The sequence below is a fragment of the Halichoeres trimaculatus genome, unplaced genomic scaffold, assembly GCF_033239565.1.
Source record: "Halichoeres trimaculatus isolate MK-OKI-2021-1 unplaced genomic scaffold, fHalTri1.1 fHalTri1_scaffold_8, whole genome shotgun sequence".
NCBI lineage: Eukaryota > Metazoa > Chordata > Actinopteri > Labriformes > Labridae > Halichoeres > Halichoeres trimaculatus.
In genome coordinates, this window is record NW_027437186.1 from 18,860,937 (window position 1) to 18,875,224 (window position 14,288).

Below are 14,288 nucleotides of genomic sequence, written 5' to 3' on the forward strand. Positions count from 1 at the left end.
CTTTTTTGTGCATTTGCATTGAACTACTTTTAGTTTGACACCACAAACAGGAATTTGGCTCAACCAAGTGAATCAATAAAGCAGTTGAAGCCTGAATTAATACACAACATATAAGCTTCTTTTTCCCCTTTTTTCACTGTAGTATCAAAAAATAAGGAACATTGACCTCAGTTTAATGTTGAATCTTTTCCTCTGTTCTTTAAGTCATATGTTAACACAATACAATCCTGCTTAAGCTAAAAAATAAATTGCTTTTAAATACTTGCATTTGAAAAAACTTGCAAGTCAAAGTGATGATAATTCATTTATGAAGACGTATAACTGAATGTTTAAAGGAGGTCAGAGCTCATGCATGCCAAGCAAAGCATCCCTGACTGAAGAAAAAGGGTCAGTGTAGCTACAATTATGAGCTGATTGTTGCCAAGCTGCATAACAACAAGTCATTCAATTGAGACACAGTTGAGGATACACCAATAAAGATGAGCAGACACCAGCTGAGGAGGAAGAAATGAGGAGGAGGAGGAGGAGGAAGCAGCAGCAGCCATGTTTCTAAGTCTGTAAGTTGTTACCTACTTGGCGGGGCTGCAGGTATGCAACGCCTTCAAATGAGGCTTCCAGGTAGCAATGGAAACCGAGTTCTCATCAGCAGCATAACTACGCCAGACACACTACGTGCAGAGTCGACAGGATAAATAAAATAATGGTAAATGAAATAATTGGGAGGAGAAACAAGGTGGAGGAGGGTTGTTTAAGTTGGGGAGGAAGTGTGAGAAGGAAAGTGAGGAAGGGGAAAAAAGAAACAGCTGATTAGTTTTTGGGGGGTAACGTGAATGCATTGTGGTCGGGGGGGTCTCGTGAGGGAGGTGGAGGTGGTGTTGGTGGTGGTGGTGGTGATGGTGGTAGAGGGGATACATGCCTGAGGGGGGAGAGGGCGCTTTGGTAGTGGTGCCAAGTGGCTCTGAGGTAGGGACGAGCGCCATCGGTGGAGTACAGACGCCAAGCGGCCTGGGTGAGGGAGGGAGCAGAGATGGAAAGGACACACAGACGTTCACATGTGAACACACACGCACACAAACACACACAAATATGAAATAGACGGGTAATGGCACGAACAATTGTGAGGAAAAGGGGCTAAAAGTGTGAACACGACATTTACAGGGTATGGAACCAGCTGGCAGCCATGTTGGAGGTCCTGGTCTAGGCTGACTAACAGTTTAGTTTGAGTGATGAGCAGTTTTTCATTTTAAAGTTTCTCCCTCATGTCTGTAAACTGCACATGAGATGAACTTTAAGGTCTGATATCACACACGTTCAGTGCGAGTATCTTTCCTATGATTAATCAATGTTGTCGTGCCTGAGTCCACACCAATGTTACCTGTGGAGGTGTCACAGCAGACAATACAAATAAAGTGTACCACTCATTCTTGAGCCCTGGCTTGTCTCCACTGTGCTATTTTAAGGTTTTTCAGGCTTCGTTTTTCCATCTTTTCTTTGGAGTATTAAACCAGTTTTCTGTTGCAGCTGACTGAAACTCCTCAATGGCGGTGCCAGGTGTAGAAACAAGATTTGTGACCCAACTGGAAAGCATCCATACAAACACTTCAGACAGACAGAGAGGAAAATTAACACCGGACATTCGTCAAATGCTGGTCAGTGTTGACCATGGGTTGTTATGCTTCTCTTGGGACCACTTAATAGTCATTCTGTAATTCGATCTTGTTCTAAAAATACACTTGGTAGTCAAGATAGCTACTGGAGCAGGTGAAATTAAGACCTGACCAGCTGCTGAGGCTTGAGACAGCGGTAATTTCCTGCCCTGTGTGCCAACAGGAACATGTAACCCACACCAACTCACACACATGCACACACACACACATACACACACAGTGGATTAAAGCATGGGGGAGCTGTGTGTGATGGGGGGGGCAACAGTGACCGACAGGACAGTTATGTCATCCAGATATTTAACACATTGAGCTGCTTCCATGTTTCTTCTCACCTGTTGGGGAAAATGTTTAGAGCTTGGCAGACAACAGACAGTGACCAGGTGCTTGATACAAAGCCGATAAACAGAAACCAGAGCAGCACATGTGGGATGAATCCCTTATGGAGGGTTCTCAGGATCGATTAGGCTGAGTCTATTTTTTTGTCAGGGATCAATAGCTACAACTGATACAGAGTGATAACATAATTTTTCAAATCAACTTATTATCAAGACAAATCAGAATTTAACTGATTTTGTCAGGAAATCTGAGAGCAAAGCATTTAATAGGATGAGTAATAAATGCATAATCTAAAGTTACACAAAAATAAATGCATGTATGCTGTACGACACATATCTGTCGTAGGAGTGGTTGGAAGATTTAAAAGGGTCCTAATAATTAACGAGACAAAGACAAGAAAACCTAAGAAACTTCTTTAAAATGTTCTCAGCAATTTACCCTCATGAATAAAAAAGGATGTATGTCTCATAACAAAGGATACTCTTGGTGTGTTATAAACCAAGAAGAATCACAAAAGTTTAGGTGTTACCCAACGGCTTCTACCTTTTTGGTCAATTCTGTTAAATTACATTGAGCCCTGTGACAGCATAGTATTAAAATGCCTGTGTTTCCACATTAAACTTTTTAATACATGAGCATAGTCTTTGTGATGTCACCCATCTGTTTCTGATCTGAAAGTCTATTGTCCACAATTGACATTTCTGGAAAGCTGACTCAACCTTTTTATACGGTAAAAAGACAAAGTTCAGGTGGGTTTTTTAGCATCCGTCCACATGTCAGTCTGATCACTTATGCCTTTAAATATGCAAAACTTGTAAGTTTAAAAACTTTAAAAAATACCATAATTTATTTGTTTTCTCCTGTACAGTTTTTGCTGTCTTTCAGACCAAATCTGTATTTTGAACTAGGCGGTAAAAATGTTTCTTTTAGCTGTAAAGATCAGCTTTTTGAACTGGTGTGTAAGTGGTTTGTACTTCTGCAGGCAGCCTCAAGTGGACACTTGTTGAACTGCAGCTTTTCACACTTCAGCTATGGTTATAGATTTTAAACAGAAGGTTTTTTCACTCACAATGGAGCTGATGAAACAGCTTCTGAGCATCCATTTAGTATTTAGTTATTACTAATAACCAATTATGAGTTATTACAAATGAGAAAACAGTTTATGCAAATTTTAGATCTTATATTCAACTTATACTAACATGTTCCTGGAAGCTTACAGAAGCCAATCCATCAGAATACCAGATAATGAAAAGTGGATTTTTCCATGGGAAGAGTACCACAGCAGCTCTTTTTTAAAGGTAAGTTTCAAAAGTAGGTCAAGGTAGACAGTTAGAGGAGATTCTGACAGACATTTGTAAACAAAGAAACAAACACATATGGGGTACTCTTTGGGTTCTATACACAGAAACATGCTCCTGCAGGTGTTTATTGTTCATTAAAAGGTAATGCAGCTGCTCTGTCTATTAAAATGAGTGACGGTTTGGAGGTGCGTCTGCCCAGGGAATGATTGCCATGGAAACGGCTCATAAATCCCAGCAGTACGGCTGTGTGTTGCTGTAGGACCTGAGAGACAACAGCTTGCCTTGCACACTGTAAGTCATCATCAACAGCTACACACCCTGACAGCATGGAGAACGGCAAACACACACAGACACACTCATATTAAATAGTTAATGAAACACCTTCATTCTGATGGGAGGGGAGGGGATGAATTCAGCTGTACACACACTTCAATATGTCAAAAACACACAAATCAGAGGGTGAAGAGCCAGCACACGTGCCTTTATGCTGAAACAAAGACACACAGTGACAGTCAAAGCAAATACTAAAGAAGGGAAGGAAGGATTTCTGGGTAATCACACTGCTTCAGCTGCTCCGAAAAACAATAACTCCAGAGTTTATTAATGTATGTTTTTTCTGAATTCATGTGTATAAATACCTGGATGAGGCTTGCAGCTGGATTCCTCCTCTTTTCAAAGTGCTTCTGTCGATGCTGCTCCTGCACCTTCAGGGCAAAACCTGAGCCAAGGATGCCCTACAGGCAGAAACACACTCTGAGTGTCCACATTGCTGCATTAAAACATCATTCTGGTAACATCCGCATGATGCAGCTGAGATAAAACTGTGATGAGGTGTGTTGATGTGTGACTCACAGCTGGTAGAGCGAAGAAAGAGATCCCCAGTAGAGCAAAACCAGCTGATAACAGGCGTCCAGTCCACGTCTGTGGAGTCTTATCACCATAGCCAATGGTAGTCAGGGTTATCTGCAGGATCAGAGGTCAACACTCAGGTTAAGGGCTTGATCCAAAATCTGCCTCTTGTCCCCTCATCTACCTCTATATCTAAAGTGACAGAAAATCCATGTGATTCTGTATGGATAAATGATCATTACTTCATCATCATCAGTGATGGCTGTAATGTCCTTGAATCATAGTTTTTACTCCATGAAATACAACAGCAGGTTATCAGGCAATCAAAAGCCTTTAGACTATGGACTCTAACAGAAATAGATGACATGACAGCACCCATAAAGTGAAGCCAAAACAATGTAACACTTGAGCAAACACAAGAAGCTAATCAGCAGAAATCTGCTGTACAAACCTGAGGGATCTTTTCTGCTTTATTAGTGAGCTGAATGTGTGTTTTAGTTTCAGATGTTAATACTGCTGCTCCATGAGCCTGTGCAGACGGTCACTCCAAAAACAGACCCATGTCAGCATGAGGTATGAGTCAAACTTTCCAGATATTTGAAAAGTCTTTAAACAATTTGATTAACAATCAAATAGCTCATGTGACTACTACTAATCTTAACTCAGAAATATATTTTACATAATATCACCTGAGCCTGGCTTTGATGCTGGACAACTGGCACATGTTAACCTAGCTGAAAGCTGTCTACTGTCTGTCAGGTCAGCCATAAAAAAAAAAAAAAAAATTATGAGGAACCTCATGGAAAAAATAAAGGTCAACTTATCAGGATCAAAACAGCATATCATAAGTCTACCACAACTGCTTTACACAGGGAGTGATGCATTCAGCAGAAGGGGTTAATCGTGTAATACGACCCTGATTGAGAAAGCCTGTCTATCATCAGCCTGCTGTAGGAGTATTTTGGCTTCACTTTTGTGCATCAAACTGGCATCTTTATATACAGTACAGTCCTTGCTTTAGACCAGTCTTTTTCAACCTTGGGGTCCCGACCCCTCGTGGGGTTGCCTTAAATTTCCAGTAAATGGTTAAAAAGAAGAAAAGATTAAAAAAATACTAATATATTTTTAATGATTGAATATATATTTCATTTAAATCAAAACACCAGACATTTCCCCTTATAATAATAATAATTAAAAAAAACAAGTTTAAAAAAATGCAGTATATAATATCTATATCTATATTATATATCTACATCTATCTATCTACATCTATCTATCTATCTATCTATCTATCTATCTATCTATCTATCTATATATACACACACACACACACACACACACACACACACACACACACACACACACACACACACACACACACATATATGTATATATATACACACACACACACATATATATATATGTATATATATATATATATATATATATATATATATATATATATATATATATATATATATATATATATATATATATATATATATATATATATATATATATATATATATATAACGATTACATGAACAAAAACAATTTTTTAGCAAAAAGAACCCTTTTGTTTTAGGTGTCTGGGGTCGCCAGAAACTTGTGATGTAAAAATGGGGTCACAGCCCAAAAAAGGTTGGGAACCACTGCTTTAGACACAGCTCAAGAGCCTATGGATGTAATCCCACTCAAAATACTGATACAGAAACCCTTTTTTTAAAAAATATTCTTGATTATACAATTACTGTTTGCTTAATTAGAATCTTACTGGTGTACATTTGCAAGTTGAAGTCCATATATCTACTAAAGTGAGGTTAGTGTGTGTAAATGCCATTGGTTCTTGTGTTGACTAATACATCTTTAAGGTTTATCTAACTGTACTTGACCTTTACACAGAAATTATATAACAGCTTTTAGTGTGGACCAGAAAGAGGGACCCTTCCACATGGGAACACACAGTGTGTGAGTGTGATTCCCAGAAGCCAAACAGGTCAGTCTCACCTGGCAGCAGGAGAAAATTGAAACTATTGATCTGGCCATTTCTTGTGCGTCCGTTGTCTGTTTCCGCGTTCTTGAGGTGTAATGGGTTTTAGATGTAGGAGGAAACAGTGCAGTGCAGCCAACCAAGTGTGACTTTGAGGGCCTGTGCTTCTGCAATTTGTGTTTTAGCTTTCATTAAGGTCAGACTGATGCTGTAAATGGATATATATCACTGTTGTCAGACAAGAAAAGAATAACCCAAGTATGTTTTTTCCAGGATTTGGGCTGAAATTATGGAGAGTGATCATAAATACTGAACAAAACTTTGTAAAAAAAAACTTCAGAGGGAACAAATTAAAATCGCTCCTGAATTCATACAACTGGTAAACAGGAAGGACTGAATCTCACCGTGCCCCACCACAGAGCGTCGGCGTAGGTGGCGAACTCTTTGTTAAACTCTTTCTCCACCAGATAGACCAGAAAGGAGGAAAAGATTAGCACCAGGAACCCGATGTACCAGGCCGTCACCAGCTCCTGAAAAATAAATATGCACACAGAAAAGCTTCTTATTTCTGAAAAACTAGAGTAATGTGGCAAATTATACATCTAGAGGGAAAAAATCTCATAAATGTATGTTCTTAATTCACTTTAAAAACCTTTTTTACTTGCTGATGTTCTTATGTCACAAGTTAAACTATATGGCTTAGCTCAGCTTCTGTTCCTTCCCCTTGTTGTTATTAATAATCAGTTAAGTATGTGTCCCTTTTATTTTACTCTTTATTTCTTTTCTCAGTCTGACTCCTTAATGTCCTACCTTACTATGTGCATAAACTACCGATCCCAACAGCTTCCAGGTCCCTCCCCTGCGATCCATGCGCACCATGCGCAGGATCTGAAGGAAACGAAGGCTACGCAGTGCAGACGTGGCAAAGATGTTACCCTGACTACCGGCTGAAACCACAGCAACCGAGGCGATGAGTACAATGATGTCTGGGGAGAAGAGGAGAGGAAATTAAAGGTCACCGGTTCCACATTATAAACAACAAGAACTGTGCTTGACTCACCTACTTTCTAGACCCATCCATCACTTGTCCAACAGCTATTGATTTAGCGCAAGTTGTTTGTTTCTGTATCTATCTCTATTACTCTTTTTCTGTCACTCTGTCTGAGACCCTAAAATACCTCACTGGTTCTGCTCTTATTTCTCAGAAGGCTGTCAAGAGGGTCTCTTAGTTCTCTGGATGCATGTCTCTGCATGCCTCCCAGATACCAGAACCTGTGCCTCACTCAGAAACTGGAGAGAAATATAAAAATCATCACTTTTCTGTTTTAGAAAATAGACCCTAAGGGTAATCCCTACTAACACACAATGTGGAAAAACCTTTGGCTTTTGTGACAGTCTGTTAAACAACTCCAATAGGACAATGTTGTAGATCCCATATATGCAAAAGAAATTCTTAATATTGAAAAACCCCGGCAAAATTTCCAATGGGTGTTTTTGTGACATCTGCAGGACAAAATCAGGTAAAGAGAAGACTCTGTTGTGTGGCTTCATTATTAAGATATCTGTTTTGTTCCCAAATCATTTTTGGCCCAGACAGCCAATTATACGCCTAGCATGGTGATACATGGTCAATGTTGTGAACCACCTTTAAATGATTTTTTCCATAGATCTCATTTTTTATTCTTTTCTCAAATTATTAAGGTCTCTCTCACTCTTTCTATTTCCCACACACACTCATACAGATACACAAACCTACCTATGACACAGAACGGCTTTCTTGCGAAGCGGAGGCGTCCTTGCCAGCCCCGGTAGCGGCAGCAGCAGCCAGCACTCCATATCCTGATGATGTACTCCAGACCAAACACTACAATCATCACAAACTCCTGCAGGACACACACACACACACACACACACACACACACACACACACACACACACACACACACACACACACACACACACACACACACACACACACACACACACACACACACACACACACACACACACACAGCAGTCAAAGGAAACAGTCTTGGCAATTTCAAAGTACTTCTAAATTGTAGAACAATACAGCGACTCAGGCTCAGTAAAAACAATCACTAACCTTGGCGGACCTCAAAGCTGAAATAAACTACTTGTACAACTGTTTGAATGTGGTTTCCCATCTACAATACATGTTATTGCTTTTCATTTAAAGTCAGTATGAATCCCTGAAAACAAAGCTTACCTATAGATATAATTCATGAAAGTTGAAGTGTCATATCAGAGAACACGTTTAGACACAGGCTTTTATGCCTGTTTATATTAAAGCTACATCCAGCACAATCAGTTTTCTGTTGGTTATATAGGAGTTTTGAGATAGTGGGGCTCTTTGTCATCATTGTAAGGACACTATTTACAACTGAAATACAGTTATTGTGTATTCAATATATGAGTCACTAAAAGTGACAGAATACTCAGTAATACCTACCAAAGAAGTTTAGTTAAGAAGCATTAACAGTAATGGTGTGAGAAATCAATCAACAGCTATGTTTACTGGTTGGTGAATGAATGAATGAATAAATAAGCAGTCATGAAGTGACTAAAGTGTATTCAAATTTATGAACAATTACAATACACACAGTTATTGCACTGTGAATCTTAGAGAGTCGATAAACTAACAGCCATTTCATTAATAAACTGAAGGAAACAGTGTGGTGTGTTGGCAGAGAGGACAACTCTAGTGCAGCAAGTGGGTAAATATGTGTGTGCAGCAGGTAGGTAAACAGTTACACTGCAAATAATAAACATCATTGCACAGAGGAGGTATGTGTTAAAATGTATTAAGATTTAATGTCTTACAGGCTTAGTGGTATTTCCAGTGTTGCTTTCTATGTTTGTTTATAAATCACTTAATTGTCTCATAGTCAACTGCATGAATGAATTATTAATAATATGAACAAATTGGAATTACAACAGATTCTTTATCAAAGTGCTCCATCAATAACATCAATCCAACAACAGGAGCATTTCCTGAAGAATAGATGTGATCTTATTGGTTGAGCTGTTGGCGTGCTGTACTGTGAATGTTTCAAGTGTTTCAGCCTAAACCAGTCATGTGACCCACCTTCGTTTATTCCTAGAAGTGAGAAAAAATATTGATACAGCAATATATTGCGATACTTTAACCTCTGGTACAATATTGATATTTCAACTCTTAATATTGATACTTTTGGTTGAATAAAAATCCTTGTTTAGCTGAGTTAGAAGTAAAATATGACTTGACCTCCACTGTGGTAGATGGCGCCGAAGAGCTACTCCGCTGTATGTTGCCCAGAGACTTGAAACATTAGTTTAGTGTCACAGTAGCTTAAGTGACAAACTTGATTCACTTTATGTTTTTAAGTTAAGTTTATGTTTGTAAAACTGCATTTGACTCTCAGTATTTCAAAAACAACAAAATAGAAAAGTTGTGTTCAGTCAAATAGTTTTGACTTAATTTCATTCATTCATTTCTGAAATGCTTATACTTGTTAGGGCCGGGGGTGGCTGGAGCCTATCCCAGCTGTCACTGGGCAAGAGGCGGGGTACACCCTGGAATGGTAACTTGTCAATCTCAGGGCTGACACAGAGACAGACAACCATTCACTCACACACTCACACCTTTGGACAATTTAGATTGACCAGTTAACCTGATTAGCATGTTTTTGGACTGTGGGAGGAGGCCTGATGAGAATCCACTCATGCACAGGAAGAAGATGCAAACTCCACACAAAGGCCCACAGGCGAAGCTGGGAATCAAACAGTGCTGTGAGGCTGCAGCACTAACCGTTGCGCCACCAAGTAGCCCTTTGACTTAATTTGTCCTTTTAATTTTGAATAACATTGTGTGATTTACATAAAAATAGTCCCTGGTTTTTTATGCTGATACATCGTGACACTATCGTATCGTGACCCAAGTATTTTGATGCGTATTGCATCGTGAGGTTCTTGCCAATACTCACCCCTATTCATTTAACTGGTGAGAATAAATTTGGGCCAACTTAGTTCTTAGTAAGAAAATGGATTAGCATGTTGGGCAGCAGTGGGAGAGCTCCTGCAGTCACATGCCAAAGTTTCCTTGAGCAAGACACTGACCCCAAACTGCTCCTGATGTTTGTCAGTGGTGTGTGGGTGGGTATGAATGTGTTCAAGTCCCTGCCATCAGTGTGTGAGTGTGGGGGTGGAGTGTGTGATGGATGAAAGAGGCCAGAAGTGTAAAGTGCTTTGAGTGTTCAGAAAAACTAGAAAAGCACTATATAAATCCATTTAGCTTGTTTTTTCTAATTAAAAGAGTATTGAGCAGCAGACATTCTGATAAAAAGCACCTTAAGAAATAATGTCAGCACATAGTCTCCAGTTTTGTAAAACACCTCAACGGGAACTCATTTCTGTAAGTTACAATCTTTTCTAAAAAGGCTCATTTGTGTGCAACATATTTAACTATTTCCAGTACCTTAACCTAAATATTCAGCCTCCACCTTACGGACTGAGGGCAGAGATTCATAGACATACAACATGAGTAGGACTGCATGCCTGACAGATGATTTACTTCAATAATCTCTGCTCCTCTTTGGATAGAAAAAGTATTTCTACTGGTGTAGGATGTGCTAAAGCCAGTTTTGTTCCTTCATCCAACTTACTCAAACAAAGTTGCTGTTTTTTCCCCTACCTGCTCTGAAGTGTGGCTTTCTGCTTAATTACATCTGAGGCACAGACGGTGAGCCTAAATTAAATTTTGACAGCATGACTTTGATTGTGTGTCACATGAGACTGATCATTACAGTTCATCACAGTGCTGAGAGTGCATAATCAGGGTGTGTAATGTGAGAATAAGCATTAAACTCACATACGTGCACACACACAAACACTCAATACTGATAATCTTATAATGTGACACTTCGAATTAGTCGTAGTAGAGTAATATACTCTCAGTCAGCACTCCCTGTGTGACACATCCTTATTGAATACACTTACTGGAGTTTGTGGTGTGTGTGTGTGTGTGTGTGTGTGTGTGTGTGTGTGTGTGTGTGTGTGTGTGTGTGTGTGTGTGTGTGTGTGTGTGTGTGTGTGTGTGTGTGTGTGTGTGTGTGTGTGTGTTACCAGGATGAGCAGGCAGTGTGAGGAGAACTCCTGGTGAGCAGGGATGGTGGAGAACACTGAGAGAACGAGACATCCAAACACCAGGATGAACCTATAGAGACCAAACATGCAATCACAAAAACATAAATTAGATTTAATAACATAAGTCATGTTTTCACTCACTGGCTCATTGGCTCAGGTAAAATCCATAAAGTATCTTTATGCAGTTAAATTAAGCAGGGTGTAAGCCTATGGAGCATCGTTGGAACCAGGCTAAACACTGTTATGAGCTTCACTAAGTTCACACATTCACCCTGATGATACACCTCAAAAACTGAAACCTTATCAAGTGTTTTTGTCGTATATTCAATAAAAAAAGTGTTTTATTTTACTCCATATGAGCCACATTCAATCGATCACTTCAGAAAAGTGTCTTGTTTCAAGTTATTTAAAGACAAAAATTAGGTGTGAATTGCTTGCAACAAAAAAAAAAAAAAAAAGAACAGCCAATGAAACAAGAAAAATTTACTTGAAACCAGAATTACATCTTAAAACAACTACCTTTTCTGTTGTTCCATTGGCAGATTTTTTTAACTTGTTACAAGCAATTCACACCTCATTTTTGTCTTTAAATAACTTGAAATAAGACATGCTGGACTGGTCAGGTGAATGTGGCTCATATTAAGTCTGAAACTACATTTTCTACTGAAAATAAGACAAAAAAACTTGACAAGATTTCTTTTTTTTCAGTGTACTACTACTTCACTGTTTACTACTGTTTGAATTGACAGAAAGTGAAACACATAACTTATCGTAACTTTTTAAATAATTTCCTCATCATCCACCATAGAACAAGAAACCTGGTTTCAGCTCTGCACTAATCTCTGATAGGAGTTTCTTTGCATTTCTGTTGTAACTGCTCCAAACATCCTAAAAGAAATGTTCAACAATTTCCTTTCTCATCTGGAAAGTTCAGGAAGAAATCAGAATTCAAACACTTGCATTAGATACACATTTGCACCTGTTGTAAAATGTACACATAATGCTTACTTAAAGGTCCCATATTATGCAAAAATTACGTTATTAAGTCTTTGTTAAATTTGTGGGTCTTTGGCTTTCCTCCCAGCCCCAAAAAAATGTGATATTTAACAACAAAACCTGTACTTAGTAGCGCTTGTGAATGTAAAATCCTGACCTAAAACGAGCTGTTTGGATTTTGGGGATTTGCTGATGTCAGCGATTCCCTTTTTGGACCAATCAGGAGCAAGTCTGACCTGATTGGTCCACTAGAGCAGATACCCCCAAACCCCCTCCTCACCCACTTCCCTCCTCCAGCAGCAGGGAGGAGAATGCCGAAGTAGAAAGAGCCATCACTGCTCTGTTTTTGGCTGTAAACAGCCACATAGTTCCATGCACAAGCTTCCCATCTCGGAAGACAAGACTAAGTGGCCAAAGTTCATTTATCAAGGAAATGTGCCAGCTACACTCAGTAAAACTGTACATGTGTGTGCTAGTCACTTCATGGTCGACTGCTTTTCCAACTTTGTGGAACAGATGTAAGAGCTTTTCCTCAGTGTCCCCCCTGTCTCTGTGTTAGCTACAGGATGCTAACTTTAGCTGCGGTTAGCCTGTTGTTTTAGCCTGTAATGTTACGGTAAACAAGCTTCACTGTTTTCTAAATATTGTGCATTCAGAGCTTGTGGCGCCGCTCTCAGTGACCAGGAAGAATGGGGCGGTATCAGCGGTGGTTCATTTATATATGAAGGTCACGCCCACTAAATCAGAGCGTTCTGAACAGAGGGGCTATGAGAGCCTGGAAACATTGCTGCTGTGCTTGATTTATTGACTTTTTGGACCAAAACATGTTACTACCATTTCATGAAGACATCAATGATCCATATTAAACTGCAGAAAAGGAGCAGAATATGGGACCTTTAAAAGAGAGGGAATATCACATATAATCGTTTGACACTCATGGATGTAACAAAGCAAATAAGTATCCTTCAAGTTTTGTTTCAATTAGCTGCATCCTGTATGATCAAAGTGTTCACGTTGACCCAAAGTACCCCCTCTGCTGCCAACAAGAACACCACTCAGGCCCTTGTAAGTCATATGTTAGCTTGTTTAATGAGTGGGTAATTAAAATTCATGCCTCGTACTCTGAGTCAACATATGCACTGGATAGAAGCCTCTGCATGCTGTTCTCTCTCTGTGTTTTAATATGCCATCTGTCTTTTTGATGTGTTCTCTCCTCATCTCTGCTGATCTTTAAAATGGGTTTGTTTCTGTGTTCAAAGTAGATTCAACACTTTTCCCTCCCACTCTCTGTCTCCCCCTTCAGTTTTCTCTCTCTGGGCTTCTCAACCAAAAGACTTTGTCCTCTTCATCTCTGCAGTTTGAGGTGGTTCCTTTCAAATACCGAGTCTCATCATAAGTCACAGGTGAAACGTGCAACCTCTACAGCTACACAATGCACATGCGTTAACTTGTACTTTCTTCAGGTGCAAAAACTACTCATCTTTAACTCATGCAGTGTCTGTTCCAGCTCTTGGTTCACAGGTGTGTTAGGCTCTCTTCCTCTTTTGCTAACACAGCTGGTCTGTTTCTAAAAAGAACCACCTTTCAGTCCTGGGGTGCGCTCAATATTAAAATAAGCAGAACACTGAAAAACATGGTCCAAGGTTGATGCAAAGTGCCCCAGTGAGGCTGCGTACGCGCCCCTCAGTGTCTGTACCCTTCCTGACGCCCTTCCCTCTCTCATATGTGCAAGTCTTTGAGTTTTGGTGTGTTGGTCATTTATGTGCTGAGGTGTTTTTTTTTCTGAATCTCACACCGTGCCCTCCTTTACAGAAGCATAGTGTGGCATTTCTTTTTTTCCCTTCGTTCTTTTTTCACATCTAACAAAATGAGTATGCTGCACTGTGCACATTGTGCTGCTCCTCAGTTCTCCTGTTCCTGTCCTCCCCATGTTATATCTCCTAGTCTTTTTATGTCTCTTGGACAAGATAAAACTAAAATGCCATTTCCCCTTGGGGATCAATAAAG

The 14,288-nt window shown here is 39.6% G+C and overlaps 1 protein-coding gene across 6 annotated transcripts in view; it reads right to left on the reverse strand.

The window, feature by feature from the left end:
- The window catches only part of kcnq5a (potassium voltage-gated channel, KQT-like subfamily, member 5a), a 113,496-nt gene that overhangs the window by 23,846 nt on the left and 75,362 nt on the right, over positions 1-14,288 (reverse strand). For 3 of the 6 annotated variants that reach the window (XM_074676604.1, XM_074676606.1, XM_074676603.1), the window contains exons 2-8: positions 11,265-11,355; positions 7,900-8,026; positions 6,954-7,129; positions 6,548-6,673; positions 4,157-4,267; positions 3,943-4,038; positions 574-668 (exon numbers count right to left, since the gene is read on the reverse strand). In XM_074676604.1, coding sequence (XP_074532705.1) covers positions 574-668; positions 3,943-4,038; positions 4,157-4,267; positions 6,548-6,673; positions 6,954-7,129; positions 7,900-8,026; positions 11,265-11,355 — 822 coding nt within the window. Of the gene's footprint in view, positions 1-573; positions 669-916; positions 1,006-3,942; positions 4,039-4,156; positions 4,268-6,547; positions 6,674-6,953; positions 7,130-7,899; positions 8,027-11,264; positions 11,356-14,288 lie in introns of all 6 variants that reach the window. The other 3 variants (XM_074676607.1, XM_074676609.1, XM_074676605.1) reach the window with 1 other exon arrangement.